Source organism: Diadema antillarum, unplaced genomic scaffold (genome assembly GCF_040938485.1).
Source record: "Diadema antillarum isolate AM-2024a unplaced genomic scaffold, OU_Dant_1.0 scf00000029, whole genome shotgun sequence".
NCBI classification, from domain to species: Eukaryota; Metazoa; Echinodermata; class Echinoidea; order Diadematoida; family Diadematidae; genus Diadema; species Diadema antillarum.
In genome coordinates, this window is record NW_027270918.1 from 2,262,013 (window position 1) to 2,274,884 (window position 12,872).

Sequence of the window (12,872 nt, forward strand, 5' to 3'; positions counted from 1 at the left end):
TCCATTGCTGTTACTGTACATGTAATAATCTATCTTGCCTTTGTATTTGGAGATGATAAACTTAAAGGGGAAGAAGGTTGTGTGTGGTGTTTGTGTATTAGTACATGTTTCTTTATTGTATGTGCTACATGTATGTGTGTGTATGTATACAGCATATGTAGAATGTATCTGTATGAGTTATCAGTATAGTTACGTGTTCATGTTTTATTGTATTTATTCATACAGTGTATATGCATGTGGTATGTAAGTATGATTACCAACAAAAAAAAAGAATACTCAATACAAATAGCGAGCTTGACATGTGTATCCCAGTCCTCAATTATCAGAGAACCTATTAGGAATCATGTTTTGCGTGTCAGCTCGCCATGCCCCAAGATACTTGTCTACAATTGATGCGCCTCGCGTACAGCGCAGACAGCCTTGTTGGAATGATTATATCAGATGTTGGGAAATCGATCATTCCCCAATTTTGAGCTAATCTGGTTAATTGGCCCGACGAGCTATCAACATGGCTTAGCATCTGCCATCCAACATTCTGATGTGACAAATTTTAAAGTGCCCCTCCTCAGTTCTCTGGCATCCATTGCTTCATTTGACATGAGGCCAGGCTTGTTTGGGCTGTTCATGATGACTCTTGCACAATTTGCATAATTCTTATGATGTATGGAACTATCAAAATCATGGTAAATGCCTCAAATGTTATGAAACTTAATCCTTTTTTTGCCATTTCTTATCAAAGTTTTACATGGTTTGGTGTATATGACACTGAAGATGGCATACTGTAATGAATACAGGAATTTACTTTTAAGAGCAGTTGTTTTGAATGAATATTTATGAAGTTGATATAAAAGTAAAGCCAAATGAAATTAGGTGAGCAATTAAGATCCCTCAGTCTGAGCATGCTTACGTTCAGGTATTATTAATTGATGAGTTTTAAGAAGCAGTGACCTAATTCAATCACTTTAACCACCAGTGTGCTCTAAGTTGATTTCTCGCTACTGTAGCAGCGGGGACTTATTCTGTGTGCCAGCCGATGGCTCTTTTAAGGCAGAACTTAGAATGGTGATGGAGCAGACAGAATTCTCGTACACTCTTGTAGCAATGAATGAATGCTCCATGTCGTTCAGTCTGCCGAGCTGATAGAGATGGGGCTTATGTCATGAGTCACGTGCTATATGGGCAGGTTGTTCTTTTGGAGTAATATTTTTAGCTGCAGCATTACAGTTTCACACAGGCACACACACTCACAGACACACACACACACCAAAAAAAAAAAAAAATCATCCATCTTTTGATGAAGATGTCGGTTAGGTGAATAGCGTGGGGGAAAACGTGCTAAAAAGTCGGCGCAGCGCTGGAGGCCGTGGACGTTGAATACAGGGCTAGACTCCCAAGGCTGGCAGACACAAAGGGTCCGATTCGATGAGCCAAGGCCGGGGTATCCTCTCTGATTGTGCCAAGCAATTTTTGTAACATGGCAGGCGAGGATTTTGCATCGGGATTGGTGGGGTGGGGGTGGGAGGGGGAGCGGTAGGGGGAGGAGGAGCAGGGGGGGTTGCAAAGGAGAGAGAGAGAGAGCAGGGGAAATGAAACCTCTGTGTGCTAGATTGTTGTGTGATTCATGTCTATCATGATGAGACAAAATGGCACACGCTGCAACAAACAGTGATACATTTTGATGTTTACAAGGGGAAATATAATGCTGGACTTGTCTTCATGGCTTTTATACACTGGAAAAAAAAAGTGAAAAAAATGAAACGTTGGTGTAGTTAGGGGAAATATTACTATCTTCAACGCATCTTATGTCTTTGTGATTTTATTTTGGGCTGTAGATTCTTTAAGTCCATGGATAGCAACCCGATGACAGGACAGGTACAATGCAACAGTAATTCCAAGTTTGCATTGTTGACATTGAGGAAAATGTCAGCAAAAAAAAGAAAAAAAAGGTAGGCCCACTTTGGGTCATAAAAAAAGACAAACTTTGAGGAAGTGGCTACATTAATTCAGTGGATAGTAGTTTTCTTTCTCAGTTGTGTTGTGTTGAATGACACGAAAAAGCAAGTGCTGAAAACCACAATGAAATTGTATACCTTAAGCAACACTTACAAAAATATTTACGCATGGTGGTAGTAGCAGTATTACTCTTTTCATCAAAAAATATCGTAATTTCAATCATCTACTCATATTAGGGTTGTCAAGAAATTTTTGTGTTTACCAGATGTATAAAGATGTATGAAAGTCAGAGGCCCTTATTCTTTCTCACTGTTTTTATACCCCCGCCCACACATAGCGTGTATGGGGGTATATAGGAATCACTCTGAGGTCGGGTACTACTAAAATTTTCTTACGTGTCAAATAAAGAAAAAAGTGCCATATTTCTGCAGTACGCTTCCCATGATTACTTTCAATTTCAAGGGATTATGGTCATCATCCAATTTGAAAGAGTATTGCCTATCAAACCTTCATAAGTGGATGAACATCAAAACATCAAATACATCAAAAATTCAATTCAGGTGTAATTGGGCGGTAAACAGTTTCAAAGCATCCTGTCATTGGATCACAATTCAGTTGGTCATGCTCTCCGAACGACTCCTTAATTTCCAGTGATAACTTGATTACATAGGACGAAAATGGCAATTCATTGCAATAGTTGCAAGGGGGCAGGCCATTATTAAGTCACAAATCTTGTGTCTCATTTGAATGCTCCCACACATTCCCCTCTTGCCCCCCCCCCCCATCCCGATTATATCCCGTTCAAAATGTATCAGAGCCCCTTCAGTTGGACACCCGCGGCCCGTTGTGCACGAAATGGAACGTGGTCTGGCTATGCAATTATGAATATCAGTGGGAGACAGTGGGCTGAGGTAAAATGCTGATGAGCATCAAAAACGATTTTGGAGAGTATGATATGATATGACCCGATATGTGGAAGAGATCTTTGTACGCTATAGATGCGGCCGGTTGAATGACGGAAGAGACTTCAAAAGTGCTTGACCCATAGGGAAAGTGCAGTGATGCTCACGCTATACAGGGATCTATGGAAGATCAGATATTAAGTCCACTCTGTTTGTGTGCTTATTAATTGCATTCAGATTTGGTATGTGATGTCAAAGGGGCGTGCCTGGAATCCACTCTGATGAAGGACAGTTATTCAGCTCTTAACTTTGAAGGAATCCATATTTTTTTCTTTATTTTGTTATCTTTGAACATTTTCCATTTCATGTCAGTAGACATAGGTGCAGTATGTTCAAGGGTCCATATCCTCTCATATTACAAGTTTGTGGAATAAAGTGTATTTATTTTTTTTCAACAATTGCATTATTTGATCTTTATTGAAAGAATAATGTAGAGATTGGCTCTGTAATATCTTTTGAATATTAACATGAACTTTAATAATACATGTAAAATGTCCTTGATTTTGATCTTGGATTTTATTTCATCTTTCAGAGATTTTCACCTCCCTTGACCATCCTTGGTTTCCTTGGAATCGAATCATTTTATCTGAATATGTTGTACTGTACTTTGCATTTTGCTATCACTTTTTCTTGCTGTAGTTGCTTAATATTGATAAACCAAGGCAGCAGTATTTGTCAGAAAAAGGAAAAGTGATGTTGATGTTAAGCATATCAATACTGAGTACTTCATTTTCTTTTGTGGGTACAGATGCAATACTTTTGCATTTTCTGTCCCTGATGAAAATTAACATTGAAATAGCGTTATTGGTAAATGATAATGCAGCAGTTTCCGCTTCAAGGAAAAAAAGCCTTTTCCGGTACATTTGCCATGGTGATTTATTTTTTTAGACTTTTCTATCTGGTAGTCAAAGGAGGAAAAGGCAGATGTAATTACTGTGTTTATAGCCCCTTGATATGATATGATATGATATGATATGATATGATATGATATGATATGATATGATATGATATGATATGATATGATATGATTTGATATATTTGTAATAGATGATACATGTATATCAATTTTTGTCATATCATAAACATGTATCACATGAGTTATGATATGATGTGATATGATATGATATGATATGATATGATATGATATATATGCTTAACGTGATACTATTGAAATTGATAAACTATATTACAATGCAGTATGTTTGGAATATGCTAAACCACCTGTATCACCTCTTTGCATTTTAGTTATCATGTATTTGGTATGGAAGTCATGTGATGAAAGTTCGCTGCCCTGCGTGCTTGTGGAGCATAAAACTCCCAAGATCATTACAAGTTCTATGACGGTTCTGTGATAGGTCAATCAAATTATATGGGTCATTCAATACTCTGGCTATTAGCCCTGCATTGTATCCAGATGTTATCTCTTACAAGTACTTGCCAGCACCGCCCCCTCCCCTACCTCCGCTCAAATGATCAATTATCCTCTGAGCTTGTGATGTAAGAGCGGAAAGGTCTTCGTAATATGGAGGACCAAATTAGAGTATGATGAAATGCACATTTATCAGGATATTAAAGGAACATGACTTGAATTTATCAGTTTTGTTCATCTCGTGTTTTCTTTCCCCTCTGCAGACGGACATTACATCAGTTCCAGAACTTTCAGGAATGCTAAGATATCTCAAGTGAGTATTTAGAGAGCCGGAGATGGCTTCTCTTTTCTTGACTTCATTGTCAAAAGAGCATACAGACATACAAAAACAACAACACCAGCAGCACATAGTTGTGTCTCTTATCAATGCTTTTATCAGTGACATATATTTGAAATAGTTGAGAGTACTTATTTCATTGTACATGGTATCATTACCTCCACTTTCTTTGGATAACCTCGCAAATAACCTTGCAGATAACCTCCCAAATATCAAAGTCCACTGAATCGTGGAGATCATATCATGTTGCATCCATTGTCATGTCTAGCCCTACAAGGGTGTACATCATGATGGTGTCTACTGTTCTGTGACAATGTTTCTGACAAATGAACGAAAAACAAAGCCAAGGGACATCAAGAGCTGACTGGAACAAATTGCCTTCTCACTTCAATTTACAAACTTGATTCAGTTATGGTGTGTTTACAAATTTAGGCTTTCTCTGAATCAGCATTGACCTCTGATTCATGGAAACTTGCCTTGGATCTGCCTTCAGATCAAGTGGCCCCGGAAAAGAGAAAGCCATTTCATTTCATTTCAGAACACGTCAGCACCTGGAAGATTTTATTTACCCGTTGAGGACGAGACCCGAATACACTCAGGCAGGTGTCCATGGGAAATGCATATTGTAGCAAAATCAGTCTGTCCTCGATGGGTTAATGGTTTGGAAAGATCAAGTACATGTACCATACCAGCTCTAAAAGTGCCCTGTTGTCGGATGCACAGTGGTATGGCTGCAGTGAGTGACCAATGGCCGCGGTCAGTGCCATGAAATGGGAATCAAATTCCATGACACCTTGTTTCAAACGTGCCAATGATTTGATATGCTCCTCACATGTGTTGACATGCTATTGTATGTCACATAGTAAAGCAATGCTGCCAAGTATCTTATGTCCTGACCAGTGTTTGCCCATGAAATGTTAGTGTGGATAATAAAATGTTCTTGAAAGAAGATGGGAAGAAGGGTTCGTATTGGGTGAAATTATGGTAAGGAGAGCAGAATTTCACTGGTCCAGTTTTTGCATGGCCAGAGTTTTTATGCTGGGATGTGGTCACATTTATATCATACCTTACAGCAGATGTATTGCTGAAAATAAAGGAAATGTTTATGATTTTATGAGATTGGGGTGGGGGGGGGGGCAGGGTGGGAAAATACAGATAGTTTGTTTATGGGTGGGGATTCTATTTTGTTTTAATTTAAAGATTGGGATCGGTTTCAGGAAATGTATTAGATGGTGTGAGGAAATGAGTTCGGGTTATTGTCTCATGAACTTGAGAGAAATGCTTAGACCTTCTGGAAATAGCCATGGATATTTATTTACCCGATGGATAGCATCGATTAGTGCTTACGTGGAATGAAGAAAAGGGAATATTGCAAGAGGAAAAAGTGGGCGGATATCATGCAGGAAACAGCGATGTTTGTGTTGGGAAGAAGGGAAATATGAGCAGGAGAGAAGAGAGGGAAGTATCGGTGACGGTATGCAGCAGGAAGAAAGGTAACAGACACCTGAGCGACATCATTATGGTTGTCTGTTTCCATAGTTACGGGTTCGAAACGAGATGTCGCACGGCACGTGGTCTCCAAATAAGGATGGGATCTGCACTTCCTTCTACGACAGCTCCTTATCTTAAAATAGCAGATATCTCGGAGATCAGGAAATAGTCACAAACAAGTTTGCGTAGCAGTGATGTCATGCTTTGGTTCCTCTTGTCGGGCGTGGCAGAGGGATGAGGGGGAAGGGTGGAGGAAGTGGAGGATGATAGGGATGGAGTGGAAGAAAGATGTGTCATGGTGGTGGGGGTGGGATGACGAAGGAGGGGAGGTCCAGTGTCTCCGGCATCAGCTGGCGGCTTGTTTGCGTTTCGGAGTGGAGCCAAGGGATACCATGACTGGGGGGGGGGGGGGGGGGGGGGGGGGGGGGGGCATTGCCCTGATCTCAGGTGTCCTGAGCCCAAGGATGACACCGGAGGTTGTGGTGGAGTCAGGAATCACATCAGTATCCACTGGAGTGTGGCCCAAGTGATCTCTATTCTCTGCATTTGGCAGTCACCCACATCCTATCTATGACAATACAAGCGATAGGGTACTTTCATTATCTACATTATTTATGTAAGGTGAACGTTTCTTCCAATAATGTTATAGCATTTCTCCGTGGACTTTCTCCATCTTGATGTCAAGAAAATTGGTCTGATGCTTTTCACAAAAAATGGTAAAGCTTATGAGAAAAATAAGATGCCTCTTTGTGCTTCGACCTGCTCGAAATCGTGATTTGCACGAAAAAGAAAATGGTAAATTCAGGCTTGTATCATGCCCTCAATTTACTGGCTAATAGTCCAGTCCGTGCAACAGATCAATTTCAGACTCAAATTTGATTTCTTATCTATGGAACTCCATCATAGTAGTCTCAATAAGAGCTGCAGCACTTATTCCTTGAGAGTAATCCGAGGATAAGCAAGGTAAAAAATGACCTCGGACCTAGGTAGAAGTACATGTATGGTATGTCGAATAACTTTTTGTGAGTTTGATTTGTTGATTTGCATTTCAGGGGAAATAGAGGTCAGTCCTCCACACCATATGCTAAGTGGAAAATTAGACCATTTTTCCATTACTGTATGTTCAGTTTATTAAAGAAAGAACTATTTGGATGGCATTATTGATACCCTGGAAATAATGGAAAAGTTGTGCATATATTTAAATGATGTTGTGGAAGGCATTTTCTTCTATGTAAAGAGCCCCCTGAGTGGCCTTTGTTTAAGATGTTATTCATTTGATTTGCTTCACCTGGGTCATCATTAATGCTTTGTACATCCTTGAAGAGTCCATTAGGGAGGCTGCAGTAATGCCATACGTGTGTAATTGTCTGTGAATGTTGTGATGGGTGTGTAAAGGTCAATGCTCACATCTGGGATCAAGACTATGTAGGGGGAGGGAAATATCTCATTTAGAGGGGCAGATGTCCCAGGGAATTTGTTTCACACCGTAGGTCGTTTTGAAGGTTATGGGCATTCCTGTTTAGCCGCAGCTCACGCACAGGTAGCCAGACTTCTTGGAGAATAGCAGGAGCACTCATTTGTGGAATGCATTATGGCAGTCGCAAATGGAAACATACAGGTCGTATTGTAACACTGTTTGTTGATATAAGCCAATTGCTTTCAATGGAGGTTATGATTGCATTGGCAATTGGTGATGATATAAGAATCTTCTCTTTAAGATGAACATTACCGACTGCATTCACAGATGATGAAAAGAAATGTCGAAAATTCTGTTATCACTGTTTAAGATATTATCTTTATAACAATTGACAACTTGAAAGCAAGGGAGTATCAATCAGAGGGGTGAAGGATGAGGTATTAATTTTGTTCATTGACAACTTGCTCATCAGTGTTGTCCTTGTGTGAAATTTAGCTGTGCTGTTAAAGCTTGCTGAAACCTTTTCCCTCGTTATGCTGTGATTCTCATTGGCAACATGGATGCATTCAATGCCAAAGGCACATTGAGATTGTGGAGCTGAGGGGATTAAACCCTTCAGCCAGGATTGGAGTTTGGGGGGTGGGGAGTTGGGTTAGCTGTAAATTAAGAGGAATCTGTCCCTTTGAGTGAGCCATAAACTAAACATCAATTTCCTTCAGATCGCAAAAGGTGGACAAGTTCTAGGACGGAGCTAGAGAGCCGCGTTCCTTAGAGGATTTCGGTATCGCGCTCACCCGGCAATCCCAGCATCTGCGAGTATGGAATACCTTGCCTGGCATATATATGTGTGTCTCTACCACGAGAGTAACCCGAGCACGCCCGGCTTGTAATAGGATCAGTTCCACATAGTTCGAGATCCTAGAAGGTTGGGATCGGCACCCACTCTGAAATAGATCAGTAGATCACGGTGGGATGGGCTTTCATGTATAAAGTTTCTCATCAGCCTCCCCACCCCCCCCCCCCCCCCCCCCTCAAAAAAAAAAAAGGGATTTGTAGTGTACACAGAAATTTAGGGCATAAGCAAGAAAAAAAGATCAGTATAGGAAGCAAAAAGTAACTTCAATTTGATAGTAAGTCCTATTCAGTTTTTCAAGAGCCATGGATAAAAAAACTGTAATTTGACTACTAGGTCTGGTGGCTTTAGCATACGGTTTAAAGGAGTACTGTTGTGTGTATACATGTAAGCTTGCCTTGTGAGTGAGTGTGTATGTGTGTGTGGAAAGTTATCGCACTTAAAAGTAGGATTGGTAGTATACTCATATTTCTTTAGCCTAAATTATGTTATTGTAAAGAGTGATCGTATTCTACCAGCATGTTATGCCTTTTGATGACCATTCAAATTTTAGGCCTGGTGATAAAGATTGAGAAGGCCTGTATATCTATTCTCGGAACAATTGGGATCTTTTGAATGAGATTGATTGGGATCTTTATGATGGGCGGTTTGCTTATTAAATGTGATGTTAAAAAAAGTACAGTCAAAGAAGAATTTATTCCCAAAGAAAAAAATTTTGCATGAAAGTGTGACCCAAATTTGACAAATGTAAAGAAATATCAAGTATCACTTGTACATGATAGTAAGACGTCACTAGCCTGATTGTATGTAACTGGTCCTATTACATGATTATAATGGAGCTTGCATAAGTATTATGGTCACTCTTGATGTTATATACAATGTGTATGTTTATATGTGTGTGTATATGTGTATGGGACATTGATTCTCTGTATTTCTCATTTCTTGCTTGTACTCAAGATAGCTCTATCAAGTAGTTTTAATTTCAATGTATCTTACAATGTGTGAAGTTCTAATAGCAGAGGAAATGAAAAAAAGAGAAAGAAAGCGATGATACATTAACATCCATCAAAAGAGAAAGGGGATGCCCCGACTTCACAAGGTGAAGCATCTAATTCTTGCCAAGGTGTGACAGCAGATATCCCACTTCAAATCTATACAGACACTCATGGAGATACAGTTTGTAGGATGCAGCACGTTACTTTCGAAAGGTGTGCCTCGACAGAGCTGTCGGCACCAGATAACGAACCGGAAATGGTTTCTAACATTCCATCACCTGCTATGAGTGCTTTGGATTATTTTCTTTGCGATTTCCTGTAGAAGGGCTCCATCCATGCTCAGTTCTTCCTGTTTGTGTAAACTATCACTCTCATTCCAAGTTCGTATTTTTTGCAGGTCGTACATGACATATGAAATATATTGCAGAATAATCTCATGGACTTAAGTCATTTTTAAACTTTCAAAGGTTGCAAAATATGTGCCATGATGAACATTGTCTGGTAATCATAAAGTGCATTGTTCTAGGCACTGTTTCATGAAAAGTGTTGGCCCTGACTAGTTGTCAGTCTCTGACAATCACCATAGTAACAGTTGGTAGCCAAAGCTTCTCAGCCAATCAAAACCAAGGATTTTACTGACATTGTCAAAGACTGACAACTTGCCAGGGCTGACAACTTTCGTGAAATGGTGCCCTGGATACCAGTTGCCTAGATTCAGTACATGATGTCCTTGAACTTTGACTGATAAGTTTAGATATTCTTTAATTTCTGTGATATTTTGTTTAATCTGAATGTTTCCTTTACGTCTGTATGTGTCTGATGTAGTTTAGTGTTATGCATTTAAGAATCTGAAATGCGCATTATCTGTGAAATTTGTAGTAGAATTGGATCTGCAAGGAAGGATGCTTTTAGTTGAAGTTAGAGATGGAAAGTTTCTTATTTGGAGGAAGTTTGAAATTGACGGATGAGGCAGGCAGGTGTTGGTGTTGTTGATGAGGAGATGTTTGAAAAGCTTGAACCCAGCACACTCTGGGGACCTCCCAGTTTTGTTAGGAGTTACTGCTAAGTAAAGGCCAAATCCAAAGCCAGGATTGGATGGAAAAAGTCCTCCAGACTCCCAGCTTCAAAGGGTGAGATCAGCGCCAGTTGCAAACTTGAACTCTCGATGCTCTGGTATGCGGGAAATGCGTTCGCATGTGGATGTTTGGGATCCTGGCATAGGAAACTGACAAGCCCAACCGCAAGATTGCTTACTTGTCCTTGACACGTAGCAAGAAAACATATCAAGAATGTGTTGTAGTTAGCTTTCTTTTTCCCCTCTTGGTGGTGACCTGTGCGTAGATACAGGTAGCTGGGGTAGAGGGCAGCAGCACATTTCCAACATTTCTGGTACCAGACAGAGATGATCGTCATGCACACTGTACTTTTATAAGTTGCTGATTGGCACGAGATGACTCAAATGTCAACCCTGCAAAGATGCAGCAAGTGAAATGAGAACGAGGGTTTAACTCCCACGCTCTGACGATGTCATTTATTGAGACCAGGCCCATCCAAAATTTTTTTCCCCTTATTGTTGACTGATTATTGTCTAATTGATAAAGATTGGAAAGTTCTTTCTTTTTATCTTTCTTTTGCAGTCATTGGTTTAACAAGGAAACCCATAGCATCACTATCTCTAACTCATTCCCAGGAAGAAATTGAAAAGTTTCAGATTATGCTTGCCATTGGCTTATTGCATAGACCTTGGGCTTCTGTACGTGAGGACTAGATTACAAATTTATGTCGCAGCGAGGAGATTATGACTGTAGTGCTGTTCATGTCCTCACTTAGCATGGCATCGCAAGACTGGTGATTCAGAAGTGTCAAAGGAATGTGCGTTATCTTTCCTGTCCTTTACTTCTCTGGAATGTCGATTCACCAGACATGCCGGTTGTTAGTTTTGTTCAATTCCATTTTCTTGAATTGCATGGATTCAAGCGTTGGTGGAGAAGCCTGATGAATATTCCAGACTAAGTAATTTGCCAGACTCGCGAGCGAGAGGGGCTGGAACGTGTGGACGAAATTCCTCTCTGATTCAGCGTAAAACTATGGCCGTCGTCGTTATTACAGAATTCCGAATTGGTTCCGGTTGATGCGAGACCTCGATAGAGCCCTTGCTCGTTGCCATTTGGGAATATACTGTTTTGGTAGGAATGTATCCAGCAATGATATTTTCACCTTGACATCTCCCTCAAAGCGCTTGAGTAGTAAAATACTGTGAGCTTTAAATGCTCGTCTGAAGTATTTCTGGACACATTTGTGGGTCTGTGACTGTGCAGCCATAATTGTGCTCAAAGTCAGACACAAATGTGAGTGTTGTGTTTCATGTTCAGGAATCTTGGACTTCCAAATAGTGTTGTACAATGTAGAAATACATTAGATTTTCATGAGCAATAATTATTGTCATTTATGAAACAATTTATTCCTTTTGATGATTGGTATTGGCATAATTCAGGAGATTGATCAACCTTGAACTGCAAGTTCATGGGTGTACATGTATCATGAGTTAGTAGTATATTCTGAAGGTAATCTTTATGTGGATTTTTTTTGTGTGTGTAAAACTCAAGAGTGAAGACAATAAACAGAAGAAATTAGAGGTTCTTATGCTCTTTACAGCAGCTTGAAATAGTCTCTGAAAAGCATGTCTTCTTTTCTAGGTAATCGAACTATTAAACCACTTCTACTGTAGGTTTCTCAAGAAGTGATGGTTACGTTATCAACAAATTGTCATCACAAGTCTGAAAATGAGCAATTTTTATAGTGTTAGAAAGACAGCTCTCTTGGTTATAAGAATGTATCATTTTTCAGCTCTATGCCATAACATGAAGGTGTAGTCACTGCGAGGAAGTAATGTAGTCTGCACTTTATGAATGTGGAGAGCCAAGGGCAACATATATGAAGACATTATTAACATGCAAAGAAAGTGAAGTTATCAATCTCTTGTCTCCAAACTCATGAAAATAGTGTGAGCATTGAGTGAACACACATCAAACTGATATCGTGTGTGACATTTCAGCGAACTTGTATGAAAATAGGAGAGCTTTGCTGCTCTTTGTAATTTCCAGGATATGATAGCCAATGTACTCTTTTCTTTGATTTTTTCACAGGCCGAAAAAATTCACGCTGAAGGGCTACAAGAAGGCATGGTTCGTCTTCCGTGACCTGCACTTGGCCTACTACAAGAGTGAAGATGAGAGCAACGGTCAACCAATCCAGAGGGTCAACCTCAGAGGTCAGTGCAGAATTACTTTTCATCTCTTGACCCCTTGCAGTTGACCTCCCTGTTTGTTGCTGAAGCACACGTCAAGACATGGAAACAGCCTGTCATTTTGAATTTGCATCAGTTACTACATGTAGGCTACTAATTCCCTAGTTTTATAGTCTTTGGTCACTTTAAAAGACCGACCAGATCTTCACTGAAATTCACACTGGGTGGTCCTATCTGTGGGCCATTGA

At 40.0% G+C, this 12,872-nt stretch overlaps 1 protein-coding gene across 1 annotated transcript in view; it reads left to right on the forward strand.

The window, feature by feature from the left end:
* Positions 1–12,872, forward strand: part of LOC139739022 (fermitin family homolog 2-like) — a 110,089-nt gene that overhangs the window by 82,491 nt on the left and 14,726 nt on the right. Inside the window, exons 7-8 of the mRNA XM_071649638.1 lie at positions 4,548–4,597; positions 12,524–12,648. Of these exons, the coding sequence (XP_071505739.1) occupies positions 4,548–4,597; positions 12,524–12,648 (175 nt within the window). The remainder of the gene's footprint in view (positions 1–4,547; positions 4,598–12,523; positions 12,649–12,872) is intronic.